This window comes from Nuphar pumila, chromosome 5 (genome assembly GCF_984573655.1).
Source record: "Nuphar pumila chromosome 5, dmNupPumi1.hap1.1, whole genome shotgun sequence".
Classification (NCBI taxonomy): domain Eukaryota; kingdom Viridiplantae; phylum Streptophyta; class Magnoliopsida; order Nymphaeales; family Nymphaeaceae; genus Nuphar; species Nuphar pumila.
Genome location: NC_143253.1, coordinates 50,800,659 through 50,825,223, shown reverse-complemented (window position 1 = coordinate 50,825,223; position 24,565 = coordinate 50,800,659). Strand labels below are relative to the sequence as shown.

General features: G+C 40.3%; 2 protein-coding genes across 2 annotated transcripts in view; both read left to right on the top strand.

Moving 5' to 3' along the window:
* The window catches only part of HEXO1 (beta-hexosaminidase 1), an 89,681-nt gene extending 78,303 nt beyond the window's left edge, over positions 1–11,378 (top strand). Inside the window, exons 12-15 of the mRNA XM_090006131.1 lie at positions 7,433–7,531; positions 7,695–7,754; positions 7,864–8,114; positions 10,907–11,378. Of these exons, the coding sequence (XP_089862257.1) occupies positions 7,433–7,531; positions 7,695–7,754; positions 7,864–8,114; positions 10,907–11,076 (580 nt within the window). The 3' untranslated portion in view covers positions 11,077–11,378. The remainder of the gene's footprint in view (positions 1–7,432; positions 7,532–7,694; positions 7,755–7,863; positions 8,115–10,906) is intronic.
* Positions 11,379–15,755: 4,377 nt separating this feature from the next.
* Positions 15,756–20,922, top strand: LOC149837576 (protein-tyrosine-phosphatase MKP1-like). Its single transcript, XM_090007429.1, has 2 exons — positions 15,756–18,573; positions 20,105–20,922. Exons 1-2 carry the CDS (start codon positions 16,042–16,044, stop codon positions 20,174–20,176), a joined length of 2,604 nt encoding a protein of 867 aa, XP_089863555.1. The 5' UTR covers positions 15,756–16,041; the 3' UTR covers positions 20,177–20,922.
* The last annotated feature ends 3,643 nt before the right edge of the window (positions 20,923–24,565 follow it).

The following is a 24,565-nucleotide window of genomic DNA, read 5'->3' as shown; positions in this document are numbered from 1 at the left end:
CCGGCTAGAATGGCAGAATCTCTGTGAGGATATACACTGTCCAAGAGCGGGTAGCCGCGGAGACGGTGAGCTGTGAGGAAGTGTATTGTCCAAGACCAGGTATACCATCTAGATCGGTAATCCCTTGTGAGGTTGTACGTTTCCCGGATCAGGAGGTCCGACAAGGAACCTGTGTGACTTTGATTGCCAGGGAAGGCTATGGTGAGTTGTATTGATCTTCTGATATTTATGAGTATAGCCAGTTGTGAATCTATAGATTTGGCTTTATGTTTTAGCATGATTATATGCCCAATTCAGATGTGAGAATTAGATTTGTATTGATTTTTAGATCTAGATCATGTTTTTGACCTTCTATTGGAAGGGTGAGCTTTTATGTCGCCTTAAGTGAGTCTTGATAGGTGGCAGTTGGCCGCATAAGGCCTTGAGGGAGTATAGATTGTGGTTATTCATGACGTACAGTTTGTTAGAGTTTGCGAGTGGGACACACGACGTCTTGATGGTGATTTAGAGACCCCGTTCAAGGAACGCAAGCTAGAGAAATGTCTCGTTTTGTCTCCTCATGCCTTATCGGGTCAAGTAGAAGTTAATGATTAACCTTTCCTTTTGGTCTTCTACTAAACCCATTTTCTTTGATGACTCGTTGTGTCTCTTCATCCTTGAGGATAGCGAATAAGCATTCTTATAGTCTTTTGCTAAACTCCTCCTTTTATGACTCGTGCGAACTCTTGCGAAAACAAGTGTTAGTGAATTCACACATACGCTTTGTTCGATCAAGTTGTTGGTTTCGAACCTTTCTTTGGGACGCATTATGTGTTGTCCTGATCCCTTCAGAAGCTTATGTGTCTGGGGGTTCGTGTGCGTGCGTGCATCCTAATCTACCTAGTTCCCTTTAGATGCGGTCTAGGCAGATCACCTTCCTATGGAATTTCGAGGGCGAAATTCTTTTAAGGGAGGTAGGATGTAAAGACCGTGAAAAAAAAAAAAAAAACCCGTGTCGGACACGTGTAAGACACGTGCCCTGCACGTGTCACGGTCGGTCCGCCGTTTCGGACCCGGATCCGAGCTGGACCCGAGCCCGAACTCGGATCCGGCTTCTCGATCGTTCGAGAAGCCTGTGACTTTTAAAAGTCACAGGCGTCTCGGGCGAGGGGCAAAACCCCTTGCCCCTTCTCTCTCTTCTGTGCCGCCCCCATCACGCTCCCGCCGGCGAGCGATTCCGACCGGCGATCCTCTCTGCGGCCTCCCGATGATACGAGCACTCTCCTCTCAGTCTGGCAGCCTCCCTGACGATCGATGATCCTCGCTGCCGGCCTCCTGACGATGCGAGCATCTCCGTCCGGCCGCCTCCCCTCTGAGTTTCGGTAGCCACCCCGGCGACCTGCGTTCCTCCTTGCAGTCGCCGAGCGCCGGCGATTCGCCCCCTTGCTGTCTCCTCTTCGCCTCTCACCCTTCGAGCGAGGGTTCTTTGCCATCGGCCTCCCCTTTCAGTTCCGGCGACCTTCGAGCCGACCCTCCACCTTTGCTGCTGCCGGCGATCGGAGTACCCCCGTGCGAGCAACCCCTCCGGCGGACACGTGGCTTCGGTCCTCAGAGGTAAAACCCCTTCTCCCGTTCTCTTCTTTCTTTCCTAGCGCCGGCAGGGAGCTTCGCTCCCTGTGTTGGCTTAGCTTTTTGGTAGGGGGGCTCCGCTCCCCTGCTTCTAGCAGGTTTTTCGGCAGGGCTCGATCGAGCCCTGTGACCCTCCTCTTCTTCCTTTTGAGGAGCTGTTCGACAGGGGGCTGAGCCCCTGTCGGCAGGGGGTTAACCCCCCTGCCTTCCTCTTTGTATGGGTCGACAGGGGGACTTTGCCCCTGTCATCGTGCTTGCCGGCAGGGGGCTCAGCCCCCCTGCCATTTCGCCTTGCCGGCAGGGGGCTCTGTCCCCTGCCATCTGCCTTTGTTTTTCGGTAGGGGACAAGCCCCCTACCTTCTTTCTTTTCTCGGCAGGGGGCGAGCCCCCCCCCTGTCGTTGCTCTTGTGTTCGGCAGGGGGCTTCGCACCCTGCCTTATGTTGTTGTTTCCGGCAGGGGGATGAACCCCCCTGCTCACCTGTTGTTTTTCGGTAGGGGGCGGGGTCCCCCTGCCTTTGTGTTGCTTCTCGGCAGGGGGCTTCGTCCCCCTGCCTTCTTTCGTTTGCCGGCAGGGGGCTAGGCCCCGTGCCTTCTGTTGTTTCTCCTGCAGGGGGTGGAGCCCCCTGCACACTCTGTTGTTCCCGGCGGGGGGCGAGGCCCCGTGCCTCCTGCGTTGTGCCAGCAGGGGGCGAAGCCCCCCTTGCTTTTCTGTTTTCTAGCAGGGGCTTGCCCCCTGCATCTCCGTGTTCTCTGGCAAGGGGCTCTGCCCCCTTGCCCTGTTCTTGCTGCCGACAGGGGGTGTCCCCCCCCCTGCCTTGTTGTGGCAGGTGTGGCAGGGAGCTTCTGCTCCCTCCCCTGCCTTTCTTTGTGCTGGCAGACAGGGAGCTCCTGCTCCCTGCCTCTGCAACTTTTGCCAAGCAGGGCTGAGGCCCCTGCCTCTGGCACCCTTGTCTGCAGGATGCAGAGTTTCTGCACCTGCCTCCTGCCGGCAAGGAGGCCTTGCTGCCTTGTGTTGCTTGTTTATTCCGGCATATGCTAACTATCTAAGATCTCCAGGTTGAACGGTGGATCCCGCTCGCCCTCTGTGGCTCGAGCTCTTGCTTGCCTACGCTACATGCGTACGAGTACCCGCAACCCCTTAAGGTAGGGGATTTTTGCGTGAAAGGACAATGAACTGATAAATGCTAAAATAAGGAAGATAACTAAAAGAGGACGATATATGTATACGTATAATATATATACGTATGTCTTTACCTTCAAGGACGCGGTTTCGCGATCCTTGTCCTCTTTACTTTTCTGCACTTTCCTTTCTGTCGCCGCCGCGCTATATGTGCCTAGGCTTTCTATTTCTGTCTTTACATTCCATGTCTTTTAACTCAAGGACGCGGTTTCGCGATCCTTGTCCTCTTTACTTTGTCGCGCTTTACTTTCCAGCTGCCCCGCGCTTTGCGCCTTGGCATTTACTTGCTTATGTCTGCCTTTTTCTCCAGGATGTAATCCTGGTCCTCCTTTATGTTCTTGCACTTTACTTCCTGCATTTACTTGTTGCCCCGCGCTTTATGCGCCATGGCCTTGCTTCTGCTTTACTTCTCGCGCTTTACCTTCCGGTGCTGTCGTGCTTGCTCTTGCTCTTTTCTTTTATATGCGTTTGTCTTTACCTTGTTGCCGCACTTCGTGCATATGCCTTGTTCATTCATGTGTCCATTGTTGTCGTATGCTTATTTACTTGTTTACGCTTATCGATCTATCGAGGTACAACCCCGTGCCTCATGAGCCGTCCTTTACACTGGCGTAGTTCGTATAGGATCTTGTACCTCACGAGTCGCTTGCGTAGTTGCCTGCTTGTGCGTTACGATGATCGAGGTATGATCTCATACCTCGTGTGGAGCTTTAGCGTTCTGCCCTCGCGGTGCGGCTTCGCCCCCGAGGCTTGTCCCTCGTCGTACCTTTGTATTAGTAGGTGCATGAGTTTGCCTCTTGTCAGCTTGCACTCTCTGAGTGCAACTTCGAGTGCGTAGTGTATATCGTCTCACTTGGCTTACAAGCCACGACACACACTTATGCACTTCAGTTCTCAAAAGACATCGTCTTAGGTGCAAACCTATTTTCAAGATGTATAGCTTGTAAATCAGAGGTAGCGGTCGGACCTCCCAAATTGATGTATTTGGGATAGATGTGTTACAACCTTAGTTTGCCTATTCGATACGACTTAGATAACCTTATTTAGGATCCGGTGCACGAATAGGGGTGGGGATCCTAGCAAGGTACTTGTGTCATCACTAGACCGGCGTTACCTCACCTTTGATGCGAGACCTAGTTTTAGGCTTTTTGGTTCAACCATGATTGTAGCACCTTCCTTCGTGAAGGTATTGCTGGATCTCTTATAAGAGATCCATGTTCTTCCTCTTGTAGCTATACCTTTAGTTACGTACGATATGTTTGGACTACGAAGAGAAGGACGAGAGGTTTATAGTAACCTCTAAGCGTGTATTGACACATTAAGCTAATCCTGTTATGTTGCTTTCGCCTAATAGGCAGATTGCTCGCGATTGTCTAAAGGACCCGAGCACGATCAGTTGGAACTGGAATGAGTTCACTACGGGTTTCTATAAAGTAGAAGCTTTGGGATTTCCTGCGAGAGATCCATACCCCTCTTATTGTGGTTGTACTTTTGAACAGGTACGTTGCGTACTACGATGAGTAGGATGAGAGGCCTATGTCTGCCTCGAACATGCAATGGCATGTGTTTGAGATCACAAGAGTGATGTTTCTACCCTCACTGAGGATTGACCCCCTTTTCATCGTAATTGTATATATGAATAGTTACGATGCGTACTGCTGTGAGTAAGATGTGAATTGTGTGCTTGTCTCGAACGCGCAATGGCGCGTATAACTCACCTAAATAATAATCATGCGCCTTCACAGGCAAGATGCTCGATTGGGTTGAAAGACCAGAGCATGAGAATGGGACGACGGTTAAGAAACCCTCCGTCGTGCTCATTCGGAACGGTTCATCAAGAGAGAGGATGGATGGTACAAAACTCCGATGGACAGTCATATATGGCAATCTCGGGCAAAGATCCGACCTTCCCCAATCATCGGAGGTTAGGGGAAATCCTTCGGGCCACTTCTGCAGAAGTACGGATGCGCATCCATTGGGCCTTTGTTTGCCTTTGGGGATTTACTCTCTTGGTCACAGACCGTCCCCTTAGGAAGCGGACTCAGTCAGTCATTCGGGGTATAATAAAATACATAGCATAATGGACCCCCGAATCGATCTCGGTTGTTTCTACGTTTTGCCTTGTGCGTACCCACAATGGCCTGCTCAGTAATGAGACAAGATATAACTTATACACATGATCTTGAGATATGCATATTGTGACGTGCATTGTTTGTTTGCTTGTTAGCTCGGTTGTTCGGTATGCTATTCGTTGAGCTAGGTACGCCCGTCGAGGCGTTACCCTTGTTGGTTAAACTGCTTACGCAGTTCCTTGCTTGGTAATAACTAGCTTCTCATACTAGTTGATTGCTTATCTTATATTGCTTAGGAATTGCTTGTGATGCAATAGCGTGTGCCTCACAATTAATGTAATCACTTGTCGATGGACTGAGTCATCCTATGGTACTTGGATGTATTACGAGTGTTGTTATGAATACCTGTCTGATGAAATTGCTTTGCTTGGCTGGTGGATAGAGTTAGTTACTCTTCACCTATTATATTTATGAGATTGCTATAGTTGTCTGTTCAGCACTCTGATCCTTCCTGCTCTTTTACGTAGCTGTCTGCTTTACTAGAGCTTTGCTTACTCCACAACACATTTGGTTAGATCTGCTAGTCTTGCTTGTTTCTGCTTGAGCTAGCGTTTATCTTACTTATTGCAGCTTCTGCTCTTTCTTGTCCTTTGCACCCCTACTAGTCTGTTGAGTGACTGACCCATTTCCATGGGCAGGTGGTGAACAGGTTGAGACAGCTTGCGATGGCATGATGACGCGATGCACTCAAGGCAATGCCCTTTCCTGACGTTGCGCTCCTGGGGACTCTTTTGATAGACCTAGTACAAGGTTTCTTAGAAAACATCTCTTTTGATTAGAACTCTGGATTTCTAAAACTGTATTACCAAAATGTGGTTCTTCTTTTCATTTCAATAAAATATATATTTGAATTGCAAGTCAGTTTGTAAAAGGGAAATCTGCTTTTTTGTTGTAATGTGCCCAAGGTCTAGGGACTTGTTGTTTTGAACCTGATCTTCCGCTGAACTTCTGTTTTAAACTCTGATAAATGATTGATTTCAAAGCTTTCCACCTTTTTCATAAAAGGTTTCAAGTCCACGATTTTGGGGCGTTACAGATATAGTTGGTGCTAATGCTAGTTCAGTTATATAGTGTAAAACTTATCAAAAGGCTGAACAATGTAGGACCTTCTTTCCCATTGTACCTCTAGGAGTTCTGCACCCTTTGAGGTTGTTCATTTCAATGTATGGTGTCTTACCTCAGTAGTTTTCGTTTTTTTACTATAGATACTTTGTACCCTTGCGGGCGACTACTCAACAATGACAGTTGTTTACTTATTAAAACCTAAGAATTAAGTTACATTTGTATTCCCTATTAACCACAAAATGGTTGAGAAACAATATCATGCTATATATAGTGAAGATTTTGTGTTTAGATAATAGGAGAGAGTATATCTCCCATAGTCAGTGAAGATTTTGTAATGGGAGGGAGTATATCTCCCATATTCTATAATTATCTTTATGGCCATGGAATTGAATCTCAAAGCACATGTCCTGTTATTCTTCAGTAAAATGGTGTTGATAAGATGAACTAACACTTGCTAGAAGAGACTGTGCATTATTATTTGAAATGAATGCTTTGGAGGTGTATTTGTCAGAAGCTTTTCTCACCACCATCTATTTGATCAATAGAGTAGCATTTGATGTCCTTGGAGAAAAATCTCCTCTTTAGATATTAAACCATATGTTTACTGTTTTTCATGTTAGGCATAGTGTATTTGGTCACACATGTTATGTTCATATCCTAGGAGTCTATAGGGACAAACTTGAACCTTGAACCTAAAGCTATGAAAGGCATCTTCATTTGGTACCCTCCTTCAAAATGGGTATAAATGCTATGATCTTGTTGCTAAAAATAGTGTCATGGATGTTAACTTCTTTGAGAGTATGCCCTACTACAAAGGGGATGAAGTCTAGGAGGGAATCCTAGATGAAATAACCAAATTCATATCATGTTTACTGATAGTTTTAGAGGAGAATCCTATATAGTCCAACAATCCTATATAGGAGAATCCTATATAGTCCAATAATCCTATATAGTTTTAGAGGAGAATCCTCAAGCTTTGGCAAATATATTTCATGTATTTTTTATATACATTTTCTCCTCTTCCTTTTAATTTGAAGTCTGAAAAATTCTTTAGATTTTCTCAACAAAATCAAGCATTTGAAAATTACTCTGGAATGTTCCCTTGCTGATAAATTCATAAAAGAGTAACCTGACATCAAACTCGTATTGGTACGTGAACGTTGCTATTGATTTTCTGTGCAATTTTCTTTGCTAGTCCTCATGTGGTTCAGGTGTGCATGTGAACATGGTCTGCTCCAATCAGTTGCAGACTTTTTTGAGGTTTTCTGTCAACATTGTGTAAGGCTTCTTTTGTTACATGTACCAAATGAGTTGCTTTCAGAGGAAAAATGCCTCTATGTGAATGACTTGGTTGTGCTTTGATATGCTGAAGACCAATTTTATCACATTATTGCCGATTGTGTATCCTTCATGCTTCTTGAATGAGTTTTCTCAGGCTATATGCAGGCTTCAAGAGCATAATATGACTGAGGAAGCTGCATATCAGTATTTTGTGTTGAAGGCTCAAGAAATAGCAATTTCTTATGGTTGGACTCCTGTAAACTGGTATGTCTGTGGAAACAAATATGGAAAATTTTCAAATGTTCTATTATGTTCATACTAGTAACTAGTCATTGAATCCAAAGTACAGCTCATGATTATGTTAAGATGTGCATTTGGCAGCACTATTGATGCATTCCCCCCCCCCCCCTCTCTCTCTCTCTCTCAGGGAAGAAACTTTTAATGCATTTGAAGCCAACCTGAATCCAAAAACTGTGGTGCATAACTGGTATGCTTTCTATGGGGATGCTGTTCTTCTATTTATTGTAGTAAAAAGGCAATGTGCATTCAATTCCAACTCATACCTATTCTGGTCTGTACTCTGTTATGTTTTGTAGGTTAGGCCCAGGGGTTTGTCCTTTAGCAGTGGCTAAAGGCTTCAAATGCATTGTAAGTAATCAAGGGGTTTGGTACCTGGATCATCTTGATGTTCCTTGGGAGAAGTTTTACTATAATGAGCCACTGGAAGGAATAACTGATGCTTACCAGCAAACACTTGTGCTTGGGGGAGAAGTTTGCATGTGGGGTGAAACAGTGGATGCCTCAAATATTCAGCAAACAATATGGCCTCGTGCTGCAGCTGCTGCAGGTAGGCTGTTTGGTTATAGTTCAGCTGATCTCAGAACTGCTGATACAGGTTTTGAGTACGGTCTTTTTTGTTATAGTTTTTGTGTTTCTTCTATGACCTGTCTTTAAAGAAATGTGATCAGATCTGCCCCTATCAGACATCTCTTTTCGTGTTTGACACTAGTTGAGATAGCTCCAGTTTTCATGTTCTTGACAATTTCTTGGCAAGGTTTTTCAGTTCTTTCCAAAAAGTTGTTCTCTCGGGAAAATATCAAAAGTTTTGAAATTTGAAAAAATATAAAGAATAATAAAAAAGAATGAGAAATGATAGGTTTTATAGTGCTTTCTCTTGCAAAATATAAAGAAACAAAAAGAAAAGAAAACAAGTACTTAAAATATATAAAAAGACGTTTTTAAAAATTCTCGAGAATATCTCCGGAAATTATCACAATAATATGTCCTGTCGATATTTTGAAAATACGCAGAAATATCAGCTGACCTTGAAATACCCATGATATAAGGATATTTTCAAAATAGCGGTGTTATATATATATATATATATATATATATATATATATATATATATATATATATATATATATATATATATATATATAGGGTTAATATTTGGTGCTATTGAAGGCCCCAAATTATATGGAACTATTGAGCTGACAATCATAGGTTCAAGTTTTATCGACTTAATCTGACCACATAAATGTGTTCAGTATGGTTTGTTTGCTAAGGATCAAACCTTGGATTGTGTTATTTCGATCCAGAAATATGTTTTTTTGAGTCATGAAATTTTAGCGCATGGACCGTTAATTTTTTAAGCCAAAAACCTGCTTATGTGTTGCAATTGTATGATTCAAAATTCATTTCCCACTAAACAAAACATGTAGATCACATCCATACAATTTAATCTACAAAAGAAATCTAAACCTATGATTTCCAGCACAGTAGTTTCATATAATTCCGTGCCTTCAATAGCACCAAACATTAACCCTATATATATAGCACCACTAGAATATGATAACTGGAAGTCTGAGAACTAGTGTTAAACGAGATTTTCATGGGTTTTATTGTTTTTTTCTTGAACCTAACCTTATAGGTCTGATCTACATGCTAGCTTTTAAAGAGACCAGCCCTTGAATCATCCCATTGCTGCATAAACAAGATTTTTTAAGGCTTAAAAATCAACATCTTAGAATTTTAGTGAATATTCAAATATCCAAAAATCATGTTTTTCTTTTGAAAAACATGATCCAACAATCAATTCCTAGCAAATGGACTATGCTGAGCACACATCCGCAGGGTTGGATTTGCAAAAAAAGTATTGGAAATGCCTAGTTCACATATATATATGGTGGAGAATATGCAAACCAGAAATGTACGAATAACCATATGAACTAGGCATTTTGGCACTTTTTTTTGCATATCTGAGCCCACAGATGTGTGTTCAGCATGGTTAATTTGCTAAGAATTGACACTTGGATTGTGTTTTTTAATGAAAAAAAAATGAAATTTTCAGTCTTGAGTATTTATGAAAATTTTGGGTTAATTTAATCTATAAAAACCTTCCCACATGTTGGAATCAAATTATCCAAGAGTTGATTCCTATGAAATCAAGCATGTAGATCACATCTGTAAGGTTATGCTAAAAAAATTATATATATATATATATATATATAGAGAGAGAGAGAGAGAGAGATGGTTAGATGTGCACAGATTTATCTGTGAGCACAGTGTGCACTCCAATTTTCACCATTCTTTTATTTATTTATTTATTTATTTAATTCTACTCATCCCCATGTGTTCAACAGAGACGAATTAGTGGGAACCAGCTTTTGGATTATGTAGTTCTAACAAGTAAACATATTTTTTAAGAGTCAATAGGTCAGAAATTTTTAAATACTAATGTTATAAAATCATATTATTTTTGTAAGAAAACACAAACCAGGGGCTGGTTCTTAAAAAGAGACCATGTCGACACATCCTTACAGTCATATTGTGGGTAAGTGGTTCAGCTTTTAAATTATCTGATTACATGTGAGCAGGTTTTTATAAGGCTTCAAAAATCAACGAGTTGGAATTTTCAAAAATTTTGAAGTTTATAAAATCATTTTTTAATAAAAAAAATGTGATCCAACAGCCAATTCCTAGCAAATGAATTATGCTGAAAACATTTGTAGGGTCTGATTTGCAAAATATAGCTTAGAATGTTGAAAATCAGCACTGTCCACTGTGTGGACAGTAGGAGGAACCAATTCTTATATATATAGTATGTGGTAGACTTCCGACCTATCTAGAAATCATAGGTGTGAGCTGTATCGATCTAATCCAACCTCACATGCTTTCAGCATGGTCTGTTTGCTAGTGAATGCACCTTGGATTGTGTTTTTCTGATGTATAAACATGATGTATTGAGCCCTGAAAATTTTGAACATTGTGGGACATTGATCTTTGAAAACCAACTTTAGACATTGTAATCACTTCCTTTTAAACAAACCCCACTTTAGACATTGTAATCACTTCCTTTTAAACAAACCCGACTTTAGACATTGTGATCACTTCCTTTTAAACAAACCATGTATTCACGTAGATCACTTCTGTAAGGTTTGATATGCAAAAGAAATAGAAAAAGATGTTGATAAATGGCATTTTCTGCTCGTTGTGACCTGACCAAATACTAACCCTGTTTCTAAAATGTTGTATCGTGGAAGTTGAGAACACCCTATATATAATAAAGTGCATCTCATTCTATTTCTGGTGGACACTCTGCACTATGCTTCAATGATTCTTTGACCCTTTTCACAGAGCGGTTATGGAGCACCAGGGAGGCTACTTCAGCTGGAAATGAAACCGTGTTACCAAGGCTAGAATACTTCAGATGCTTGCTCAACCATCGTGGAGTTGCATCTGCTCCAGTCACAAACGAGTATGCCCGACAACCTCCTTTCGGTCCAGCTTCCTGTTACGTGCAATAATTTAAGGCCCCGTTCTCTGTATTATCATTCATCTATTTTGTGGCATATGTCTATTGGCCTTGAATATTGTTAAATTAATGTTCTGAAAGCCTGTAAATGGTCTAGTAACTGGTACTTGCTGGGAGTTTAGATTCCTTGAAATGAAGAGTGGGCAGTTTTTTATATAAAACCTAGATGTTCCTACTGATCCAAGTGTGGGGAAACATTAGTCATGGTCCTAGTTCTGAGGGGGCGTCTGGGTTTGTTGCCCATTGTGCATGTCTTTTCTATGTAATAAAAGTGTTGATGTTTTACTTCTCAAAGGAACTTGATATGGAAGAACTAGGGATGGCAGGCGGGGGGGGGGGGGGGGGGGGAGGGACAAGGTCTCCACCCCTGCCCCGTCTCAAAATCTGAACCTCCATCCCCTCACAGAGATAGATTTTAACCTCCACCCCTGCCTCCATCCCCGGTCCAAACAGGGGCGAGGTGGGGCGAGGCCCTGTTTCCCCTCTATCTATATTCATCCCTTGAAGGATTGGAGGCGGGGCGGGGTGGGGGAAAGCGTAAGTCCATCCCTGCCTCCATCCCTGCACGGAGATAGATTTTAACCTTCATCCCCACCTCCATCCCTGTTTCATGCCCTTCATCCCCGGTCCAAACGGGGCGGGCCCCCTTGTCCCCCGGTCCACTGCCATCCCTAGGAAGAACGTTGGTCATCATGATTTGGCCCAGCTAGATGAGGGTGTGCTTTGTTAGGGTTAAGTCTTGGGCTTGCCGCAAGTCCACACGTTATGCTTCTTGTATCATCCTTTAGGTGGTGTTTGATATGCTGGACGCACTGCCGCAGGGACAAAGTGGCCCCTGCAATGTGCATCCTATGTCTGATATGTGCTGCAGGGAACTTCCTGGACGGGACAAACAGCGTCCCTGATGCGTTGTAACACGTCAGTGCGGGACACTATGGGTGCAACTGGTGACTACCGGACAGCATTTGTTGGGTGTATCAAATACGATCTTAAGGTTCATATTTGGCTTTTTCTTCTCTTAGGCTGTGTTTGGAAGGCTCGGATCTCAAAACCGAGGGAGTGCCTTGGATTGGAGATCCAAGGATCTGAGAACGAAACCCCTCATATCCGAGGGTCTGGTCCTATTTCCCTTTACAAGAGGGATCTCAGATCCTTGATGTGTGACCTCTCAGTTGAATAGCCTTGTATCTGAGCATGGGCCCAATGCCATGTAAAATCCTCGGATATGTGATCCGATCAACTTTAGCTTCTTTCATTTGTCTAGATCATCTGACCTCACGGATATTGCTAGTCCATGTATAATTACTACAATATTTCAAATGACAGTTTTTTGCATTTCCCGTATTCATGTTCCTTTTATATTAGGGAGGACAGTGACGTGAGTTAATGCATCTTAGCTATTTGTGATATATAGTTTTTGTTTCTTTTGCAGTAGTTTTTTTTTTGTTGAATTTCAGATTGCTCGAAATAGAAGATCAGTAATAAGAACTAATACTTATTATATTGTATCGAGCTACCTGTGGAGATTATGACGTTTGAAGGTATGAAAGTAGCAGAGAGAGAGAGAGAGAGAGAGTCTTTCCCAACGAAATGGGGAAGATCAGTGCAGCATGTGCCATAGATGTACATAGGACACCTAAAGGGCAGCGTGCTGAATAAGATTCCTCTAGACATGCGACTTCTTAAATGCCTTTTTTTATGTAAAAATATCATTAGTGCCTCACCTCTTTATCTGAGATGAAACGATATGAAGAAATGAGAATATTATCTTAGATACGTTGGTTACGCATAGAATACTATCTTAGACACGTGCCTTCCACATGAATTCATGAGAGAGAGAGAGAGAGAGAGATTTACTTTAAAACAAAAAGAAAGCGACTTGGCAAGTGGGGCGGCGTTGAGGACATTAGTTGTATTCATTTGCTTCACTGCTTATACACTCATCGTATGTATAAGAATTTTCAATTTATTGTCGTTGTTATTCACAAACACCTCTTGCTACAAACAAGTATCTAAGCCCACAAGGTCTTCTTTCATCTGATTTGTAAAAAGTTGACAAGATGTCATGATTTCGAAACCTACAGAGAGCATCTCCTGCTATAAAGTTGAAGGTAAGGGTGTTTGGCTGCTCCTTTCAAAAAACATGATTCAGAATCACTTTGTAATTTGCTTGAGATTCAGAATCACATGGGGGTCTCATGTGTTTTTGAATCTCAAGCAAATTATATAGTGATTCTCTTTCTCACAGCTTAACTTTTTATGTTCGGCTGCATATACAAATCAGATTCACTTTCTCATTCAAATGACAAAGTAAATTAGAATGATCCAACCCAATGTGCCCTAAGTGTACTCACTCGCAGTGGACAGAAGAGATTTCAAGGATTTTGCCAATCAGAGGCCTGCCAAAAGGTGATAAAAATAGAAAATGACACTCACTTTTGGCACTATTTTTTGTTTTGGCGGAGTTCAGAGAAATATGTCAAACATGGCTAATTCACTAATCAAAATCTGTCAAACATGACCACTTACTTTTTTTCTTGACGGTCTTACCTAGGGGTGGCAAAACCTGACACGACCCGCCAACCCGCTTCTTAGGCGGGTTCGGGTTTGGCTTAAACGGGTACGTGTCATAAACGGGTCGACCCGCCTAACCCGTTTATTAAATGGGTCGGGTTCGTGTTAGGGGTATGCCAACCAGGCTGACCCGTTTAATAAACGGGTTAGGCGGGTGGGTTAACCTGTTTACCCGACCCGCTCGCCAACCCGACCTGCCAACCCGACAACCAAACTCACCAACCTGCCCGCTAACCCACCAACCCGTTTACCCGACCCATCCCGTTTACTAAACGGGTTACCTGGTCATGTCGGGTTACCCGTTTAATAAATAGGTCGGGTTCGTGTTTGCCACAGCCGACCCGTTTAATAAACGGGTTGGGTTCGTGTTGAGGTATGCTGACCCACCCACATGACCCGCCAACCCGACTCGATTGCCACCCTTAGTCTTACCTTTTTATCGCCCAAAAAATTACACGTTTTGATCAAACCACATGTCTAAGTTATCGCTTAAAAAAATCAGATGCCATGTAAGTGTCACCTGAAAAAAATCAGGTGACATATAAATTATTTTCTCGTAAATTGACTATATTTATTATATTTTTTTTTAGCTTGCGGCTAGCAATGATATTTTTAATAAAAATAAGGGGCCATCTACGTTATTAACCAAAAAGAAAACAGTCCTTAAACACTGTGTGCTGTGAAGCTAAAGGGGTGCTGATGCATGGAAGGATGAGAGAAAGGGAGAAGGGTCCTGACAACCTATAGCTATCTTTTCATGTCTATACTACATTCTCGAGCTAAAAAAAAAAATCTAGAGCAACTCAATCGTATTGACCAAAGTTTTCTACTTTCGATATAAAAGTATAAAGTCTCCAATGCTCAATCACTCAGATCCCTAAACTTGGAACTTTGAAATCTTCATGTACTGTTTTTCAACGTAGAATAATAAGTTTTCTGCAAAACTGAACCAAGCAACATTTAGGGTCTCCAAAAGTCATTAACAATGAAGGCGATTTATTGCCAATCAGCTAAAAGTAAGTCAAGGGAGACTTTTTCCATTAAATATATTTGATCCGAAAGTTGAACAAAAAGATGTGCAACGCTACTTTATAGGGATTAGTATTCACTTATAAAGAACACTTTTAGGTTCCATAAAAAATATTAGCATGATACTCTGAGTAGCATGTGAAGGCCAAAGATGATAATATGTTTTTATATGTATTGATATATTAATCCACATTACTGCTAACCTTAATTGCCACATTAAAGTCACACCAAACTGCCACTTATGAGCAAGTTTAGTCCAGTTAGTGACAAAATTTCAAAGTGCACAGTGTTGGTCCCATCAAGAGTCAATACCAAAATCAAGCAGTGACATTTGAAATGGTTCGGGTCCAAGTATATCCGATTCGGGCAGATGTAGGCTAATAGGATTCAGGATTTGGACCCCAAATCATGTTGGAGATCTCCCAGCTACATCCCACATAGTTGGATCCGACCCACTCTTCTCTTAACTCATTAATACTTCTGAATCTGATTTGCATCTCTAATCCGATTCGATGCCCATGTAGAAAACCACTTATTAGATCCAATGTAACCATCTGTCGAGTTTGGATCTAGAGGGTCCACCCTAAATCCAACATAACGTATCGGGCCAGGCCTATAGGGTATTGGACCGAATCCGTAGTACAATTTGCAGCACCTAACCCCTTCTCTTAACCACGGTGAACCGAGAGCCTTCTCAGTATAAAAAAAAAAACTCTTTAGGGTTTTCGCCATCTAGGGTTTTCCCTCTCTCTCTCTCTCTCTCTCTCTCTCTCTCTCTCTCTCTCTCTCTGCATGATCATAGTTAGATCGCCTGGTGAGTCCTCAAATCTCAATTTTTGGCTTCAATTTTTTTTTCCTATGTAGTGAGTTGTTCTTTTATCGTTATTGCATGATTTTCATTCTGTATGCGTCTCATTATCCGCAGGAATTCATTCCATCCCTCTTTCTCCGTTTTGATTGTTTTACTTTGTTGGGTTTTTCTCATTGAAAAAAAAAATCCCATTTGATTACTTCTTTAGTGTTTTTCTCATTGATTTTATTAGTGGGTGTCTTTTCCTTTTTTTTTTCTTTTAATGTGTGGATTTAGTAGTTTTTATTATCTTTAGTAGCTTGATCGGATAATTTTCGGCGTTGATTTGGACGTTCGTTTTGTTATAGAGCGATCCTTAATCGGTTCTTATCGTTTTGGTTTATAGGGTTTTTGAGGTTTTTCATGGATGAGTTGGTTGGTGCCAAGGGTTTCGGTCACGTTGGATTGTCCATGAGAAGTGGAATTAGGGTTAGGGTTTGGGATTTGGGATTTGGGTTTCTCTGGATAGCTTGATTTCTAGTGGTGGTGGTGGTGAACGGGGAAATGTTGGGGGATGAAGCTGATTCGGGCAGTCCACGAGGGCAGTTTAAGGTTTCCAGTGGCCAGAAGTCGTTCTGGCGGTCGGCCTCCTGGTCAGCCCGATCGACGCCTCCTCCAATCTCCTGCGACAATGGGAAACCTCAAACCGATCTATTTGACCCAGAGAAATCGGCCAACCCGTTCGGGGGATTCCCCGTGCCCCTTACGCCTAGGTCCCAGCAGAATTTGAAGGCTCGTTCATGCTTGCCGCCTCTTCAGCCGCTGGCGATCAGTCGTCGGAGCTTGGATGAGTGGCCGAAACCAGGGTCAGATGATACAGGGGATTGGCTTCAGCCTCCCACTCCGGGCGCTATGAAAGAAATTGGGAAGCCCAGCGAAGGATTGAAACTTGATTTGGGTCCCTTTGAGAAGAATTTGGTTTCATCAGGAACAAGTGTCAGGAGGGAGAGAATTGCCTGCTTCGATAAGGAATGCTCAAAGGTGGCGGATCATATCTACCTTGGCGGAGATTCAGTTGCGAAGAATCGGGAAATTCTGAGCCAACACGGTATCACCCATGTCCTCAATTGCGTTGGTTTTGTTTGCCCAGAGTACTTCAAGAGTGACCTTGTCTACAAGACTCTCTGGTTACACGATATCCCGTCAGAAGATATCACAAGTATACTTTATGATGTTTTTGACTACTTTGAAGATGTGAAGGAGCAAGGAGGGAGAGTTCTTGTTCATTGCTGTCAAGGAGTTTCACGCTCTACATCGTTGGTAATTGCTTACCTTATGTGGAGGGAGGGTCAGAGCTTCGATGATGCATTTCAGTATGTGAAGGCTGCTAGAGGGATCACAAATCCAAATATGGGTTTTGCATGTCAGTTGTTGCAGTGCCAAAAGAGAGTCCATGCTGTTCCTTTGAGCCCAAGTTCGATAGTTAGGATTTATAGGATAGCACCACATTCGCCATATGACCCTTTGCATCTTGTTCCAAAATTGTTGAGTGAACCTTCTGCAGCAGCTTTAGATTCTAGAGGTGCTTTTATTGTCAATATACCTTCAGCAATTTATGTTTGGATTGGGAAGAAATGTGAATCGGTCATGGCAAGGGATGCCAAAGCAGCTGCATGTCAGGTTGTTCGGTATGAACGAGCTCAGGGTCCTGTGGTTGCAATTGAAGAAGGTGACGAACCAGCCGAGTTTTGGGATGCTTTCTCAAAAAGCCTTCTTTGTGGTGAAAGCTCGGATACTACAAAGGAGGTTAGGAAGGAGCATGTAGAACTGGAGACTAACATCCCAGTAGGTTTGAAGATAGTTGACTCATACAACTTAGATTTTGAGATTTTTCATAGAGCCCTTACAGGAGGTGTTGTGCCTCCGTTTGCATCATTGTCTGGCATTGGGCTTGAGACTCACCTTCCAGCCAGAGAAATCGGTTGGAGCAAATTGAGGCGAAAATTTGTTTGTGGCAATGTAAAAGAGTGGCTGTCGGCTTCAGGGGTGTCGTCATCCAATATATATTCAAGCTCAGTGTTGGTGAAGGATGCTGATACTTTTGTAAACAAGACTCAGCTTTTGTCTTCTGACAAATTTTCATCACTGCCATCATCATCATCAACAACTTCATCGTCTTTGTTGTCATTGAAGCCACCACCCCTTAATCTTTTCTCTGGTTCGCTTGCTTCTGATGTAAACCGTGATTTCAGATTTAGTTCAGAATCTTCTTTCTCACCTTCATGTTCTGCAAATTCATCAGCTTCATCACCTGCATCATTGATTTGGCCCAGCGTCTCAGTTCCATCATCTGAGTACCGTTACCCTGTGTGTAGTGACAATGAACAATTTAGCAATGAAAAAAAATCAAAGCTTTGTGGTCGGATATCAAGTTCACCTTCTAAAGGATCTTCCACTTCTCTTGCTCAGCGTAGAGGAAATATGTCGCCATCACTTGTGTTACCCACTTTCTCTGGTGATTCCAGAATGCTGGAAAATGCTTGCTCTTCTGCTTGTACTAGTATGTCAGTGGGTATGATGATGGAAAGTGATAAGCATAATGGAGACCAACTTTCAGATTCCAAGCTGCATGATTCAAATGAAGACAGAGAATCAAGTGTAAAATATCAAAGGTATATGTGTTTAAGAGATTTAGTATCAGAAGGGTTGTGTCACAAGATTGATTCTTTAACTAGTAGCAGCTGCCATGCTGCCCAAGAATCATCTGGTAGTACTGCGTCCAACATTAAATGTTTACATGCTGCAGATTCATTGCATCCTATTGTATATCAGTGGCCAAATGCAAAGCAGATTGATCCACATGGTTTGGACGGAGTTGATTCCAAAGGAGCTCTACTTGTCCTAACACCAGTCACTGATTCTCTAGGCATTAAGAAAGTTAAAGCCCTGACCTTGTGGATAGGAAGTCAGTGGAATCATGATGATAGATGGTTATGTAGTGATAGAGACAAACATGAAACTGGAAACATTGATTGGAATCAAGTTGGCATTGAGTTCCTGACAGTAATGGGGCTACCGACAGATATCCTTGTTCAGGTATATACAGCCTTTTGTCTTCTTACTTCATACACACTGATTTCTCTATCTTATAATGCCTTCCATTTTTTTAAGATTTGTATGTGCAAGACCCGCTTTTACTTGCTTTAATAATTGTCTGCTGACTTGATTGGTATGATTCTGAAGAAACTGTGTTGCTCTTCATGAATGTCATATAATTACTTTTATTTGCACTCATTATATTCCTCTGCTGTTGAAATGAGGAGTCTTGGAGTTAGTTATCTAGAATTATGCTGCTGTTGCATGTGCTGTTAGGTTTATCACAATATGGTATTTTACATATTTATTTGCTTGCAAAACCCATTTGTTATTTATTCTCATAGGATCCAGTTGTTCTTCTATTAGTCACTGTTAAGCGAATGGACTATTGAATGGATGGTCGGTGCAATTGACATTCCAATTGCATGAACTGATTAATAGGTTAAACATTAGGCGAGGTTTATAGTTGACGCACTCGCTACATTAACCTACTCGTTAAGTCGTTAAGTCGTTATTGATGTTTTAAACTTTCTCATGATTGATTCAGCAATGCATATTGAAGATGTATCATAAATTCAGCCTGCCTTTTTTGTGCTAAAGAACTTCATGAAGATAGAACATTTTCTATATCACAATGTTTCAGAAGATGTCCGTGTTTGAAGTGAATACTTAGGATACCCTGTTTGGAGAATAAACCAAGTGCTACTTCTATTACTGTTAAACATTATGAGAGAAGTGTCAAATTATCTCAGTTCAAATGCAAATCCCAGCTTATCCCAAAAGAAAGGAATAGCTAGTGAAAGTGCATATCATAGTCTGATCTAGGTGGAAACTACTACTAAAAGTTGGTGCGACTGGGAGTTTTAGTCATTTCACATAATCTAAACTTATGAGAGTGAAAAGGGACAAAATTACAAGAAAAAAAATTAATAAGGGGTATTTTTTGCAACTTTTTCCATCCACGTATTCTTATCCATGTCCAAGAATTAAAGCGTCACTTTGTCCAGCCTTCTCGGTTCTCGTGTGGGGCTTTTTTTTACTTTTTTTTCAGGTTTTGAATAACAACCTGTGAGGGATTTTGTTTTTTTGGTTTTTTGGGATAATGAGTTCCAGATGATCCACACGTTACCAACTTAGGCATAACGCTTGCTTCCTGGACATTGGATTCTCTGTAGTTTTATCTTTTAACCTTTCAGAGATTCATATTTGGTACCCATCAAGCCTGACATAGCCCAACCCAACTTAAACCCACCCAATAAACCAACCTGAATCAAGACATTACAAACATAGATTTCGTGCATGGTCCATAAGAAAAACTGAATTGGTTCCCGCTGATGAATGAAGGAAATTGCCCTGTGATCTACTGGGAGAGTATCTATGTGATATAGGTTTTTTTATTTTATTTTTTTATTTTGCATATCTTTATTGTTATCCATCTACTGGACTCACTTTCTTGGTGGTTGTTTTGTGTCACCAATTATACAAAATCAACTGTTATCTGTGTCAGCTTCTTATGTTTGTTTTTGGGCAGGTGGTTAGGGAAGAAGACCGGCCTGAAGGTTTTTTACATTGGTTGAATTCCTTGGTTCAGAGGACTAATTAAGAGCAAGTCTCCACTCTATTCTTCATCTAAGTATTATTGCGTTGCAAGTCCCCCTTCGACTTGCACTGAACGTTGCTAATATATCTCAGCAGAGTCTGGCATTATCTCTTCCTTGATTCTTTCAAGGATTTCATTGATCTTCAACTTCTACTGTTTACCATTAGCTGCTTGTAGATGATGAAAACTGCCAGGTTTCCTTGTTTTACCACCAAAAAAGCATTTTCTAGATGAAGAAACTTCGTACACCATTGTGATAACTTCTCATCATAGCGTATATCTCAAATTTGCCAAGGACCAATTTATGGTAGCAACTTGAAAGTACAAACTCCCATCACAATTAGCAGAAAGGCTCTGAAAAGATGAAAATTTGCCTCCTACCCGTTTATCTTCTCTTCTGTATAAGAACATCACTGCCTGTTTGGCGGAAGATGATGCTTCCGGCACTTTAGAGGAGGCAGCCCATTGAAGCTGGTTGTGGACAATCACAATGAATCCGTGGAGTTGGTTTTTGCTGTTTTTGTTGTTTAATTGAGCAAGTTCAGCCATCCCACGTTTGCAGATGACCCGCCATGTCGTTGCATCTAAAGTAGGTTGCTCTTGGAGCTGCTTGCCATCATTTGCAGGGTTGTTCAGGGAGTTGCCACTGCATTGCACAAGGGGACTGTAATTTCTCTTTTCTCCGTGAACGTAAGATCTCTCTTTTGTACATTCACTCAAAATAATAGTGTAGATCTTGGGGCCCTCTATCAGACTTTTATTGTTGAGGTGTTTTTTTTGTGTTTCTGGTGAAGTATCCTGTCATGCTCTGTGTGTCTAAGAAGCATGTGCAGTGTCATGTCATCAGAGCGTAGCCGCCAGAAACTGACGCCATCCGGATCCGTATCAATTCATTTTAATATTTGCGATGGTTTTTACTTGTTTAATTATAGGGATTTAGTAAAAAACGTATTTTTATATATGAAATTATTTACAACTTAGTTTTTATTAATTCAAAATTTTCACAAAATCGTCCTTGTACCTTATTTTTCATTAAGATATTACGTAACTGACACAGGGGTGAAGGCTGTCCAGACTTGGATCCGACTTTGAGATGTTAATCCGGGGTCTAAACTCAGCTAATAAGGCCCATAAGCAAAACTTAAAATTTTTTTTTATTGACAAATTATGAATCTTAATCTAAACTCTGGTTGAACCGATACTGAAACTTCAGTGTGACCTAGGGTTTGGTATGAAAATTAGTAACGGAAAATGATTGTACTGTACAAATGTGATGCTTGTTTTTAAATTTCTGCCATTCTCTCATGTTCAAAATTGCAAATGCTTAACTTTGTTATGACCTTTTTAACCTACGTATATGCCGAACTGGTGAAGTTTGTGTGATATTGTTTTGCTCTTTGAATAATACCAACTTTTACTTAAAAAAGAGTTTTTACATGTTTTCTTGTAGACATCACCAAGGTTGCATAAAATTATGTGCAAACATTGAAACATCGTGCATGATGAAGTTCACATAAAATTGTGCGAACCTCGTGTTATTCTTAAACTTAGGAACATTGTACCCAATGAAATTTGCACATATATCATGAAGTTCACATAAAATTATGTGTGAACCTTGTGTTACTCTCAAACTTTGAAACATTGCACGTACCTGACCAAGTTAATACATATGTCATGAAGTTCACATAAAATTTTGTGTGAAACAATTTGGTATAAAAATTGAAACATCGTACTTTAGAATTCTTTTTGCATAATTTTTTAGGGCTCTTTGTGGTCCTCAACTTGCTTCTTGGTGGTGATTTTTTTTGCATTTATTTTAGTAACTATTTCAGTGGGATTTTAACCTCGAGTATTTTAGAACCATCGACGGTGATTTTTTTTGTAAGCACATATTTATCGGTTGAACCAGTTATTTTTTTTAAAACACTTTTTTTTTATTTGTTTTGATGATTTGTATGCTTTTATTCTATCCTTTAGTTTTGTTTTAATAATCATGGTATGTTGGGCGTAATATTTGATTTTTTTTTGTTTTCTTAACGATTTGGTTTTTTGTCTTATGTCTCTGTTGCCTACATGTTTACCAATATTTCTTGATTTAGTAATATAAAAATTTCTTAATTTGTTTAATACAATATACAAACTTAGAAGTCTACGTAGAAGGGTCCACACCCGAATCATCTTCTACTCTTAGAGCACAATAGAAAAAACCAAAGAAAAAAAGTGTAAACCGGGTCATCATTTGTACTATAAAACAAGGAGATTGCTTAACACGTGGATAGAGAGAGAGCCACATCCAATGACATTTTTCATGAAAAATGTATCATTTGTAAACTCAAAAAACTGTGCTAAAATACTTAGCAACAAATACAAAGAAAGTTGGTCAAACAACAAGTAGCCATTTTACAGTGGCCCATGTCTAAGAAAGAATGTGTAAAAAAAGTTAAAAGGTTTATAGTCACAATCTTGTCTTCCATCCCGAAAACATCTAAAGTGGTCGGAAAATGACTCAGTGGTAAAGGAGAGTGACCTATTGATTCACTTTGATATTGTTGCGAACCTAAATGCCTGGATAAATAAGGCTGAAGATGCGGGCAACTGCAGTGGCAATAGTGAGATGAGGATGGAGGTACCTCACCAAAGGAGGATGAGAAACCTAAAGTTGAGGTTAATGTAGACCATCTTAAGAAAGTAGATATATCCCAGAATCATGTGGCTAGATCAAATGTTGAGGGCAATTTTTAGGTTGAGCTGGAGAATGCACTAAATGATCATAAGGGATATTATTCTCACAAGTTCAAACATCCGATCTTGGAAGAGAAAGTGCAAGCTCCAAAGAAGATGTTTGTCTGGTGCTCGTGGACAAGCATTAATTATATATTTATCTTATAGGCAATCATTAACAATTATAAAATGTTATATATATATATATATATATATATATATATATATATATATATATATATATATTCTCGTTGATTGATGTATGTGTGTGTGAAACATATTGTTAGAATATCCTACAAGCACTAGTTTGATTCTTGCAGTTTAATGTAATTAAATGATTCATTTGATTGATTCCAATAAAATTAATTATGATTGTAGGATCCATAACCAAAAGATTCAATATCACATGCACCAGTTCTACTGGTTCCAAGTACATCAGTGGTTCATAAAACTAACAGAGGAAGTGAAGGACTTGTATTCAAGTTTGAGCAACATGAGTGAAAGGAAAAACATGGCCAGGATGTTGGTATTGTTGAAGATATTTATTTCTTCATTGTACAATAGGACATGATTTATACTCCAATATTATTTAAAATTTTGATGTACTATATTGTGTATTAATCCTTCTGCTAATCCTTGAAGGTTTGGATACAGGAGCACATATTCACTACAAGACCTCGAATACATGATTGTCTACATGGATTTTCACGTGTTGCAATATTTTGTCGGTTATATAACAAAAAGTTGATTGGTGAAAGATTGATGAGTCGTCAAATGAGACGTGCCCAATTTACAAAATTACTGTGCAAGCCGAGCATGGCAGATGTAAGTTTTGTTCATGATTTTTTCTCAGTCTTGAAACATAATTATATATATGACTAACCCTGAATTATTTGAGCTTCTGTAGATAAAGTGGTGCCCCTATAAAGACGTGATGATAGAGGAGAAGAATGTCGATGTGGATTCTGTAAATGATATATTTTGTATGAACTGTGCAAGTTTTGGTCCTGAAAAAAGGAAATTCACAACAAATATATATGAAAAATGAAGTCCGCAACAAATATATATGAAAAAAATAAAGTCTGCAATAAATATATGCAAAAAAAAGGAAGTTCGCATCAAATATATGTGAAAATTTTGTAGTCCATAGAATTTACAGAATCGTTGCAAACTTTATTTTTTGCAAAAAAAAAATCATTATTCAAATTTATTTTTTCGCATATAATTGTTGCAAAAAAATGAAGTCTGCATCAAAAATTCATGTTTTTCCATATAATTATTGCAAGCTTCATTTTTTTGCATATATTTGTTATGAACTTTATTTTTTGCATATATTTATTGTTGCGGACTGTGAATTATAGAATCATATCAAAATGTAAATTTACAAAATTCATACAGAATCCATACAAAATTAACTATAAATTTATATTTATTATTCAAATTCATGCAAAAGCAACTATGGATTTATAGATCATATCAAACTGTGAATATATATATATATATATATATATATATATATATATATATATATATATATATATATATATGAATTTAAACTTGTAGTTCGACTGTTAATTTACATTCACAATTTAAATTCATGCAAAATCAACTATGAATTTATGAATCATATCAAACTTATAAAAAAACTCATACAAAAACTCACAATTTATA

Excerpts from the sequence above, each read along its gene's own strand:
- LOC149837576 (XM_090007429.1), top strand. The coding sequence starts at position 16,042 with ATGTTGGGGGATGAAGCTGATTCGGGCAGTCCACGAGGGCAGTTTAAG. Across the intron at positions 18,574-20,104 it reads CGACAGATATCCTTGTTCAG|GTGGTTAGGGAAGAAGACCG; the intron begins GTATATACAGCC and ends GTTTTTGGGCAG.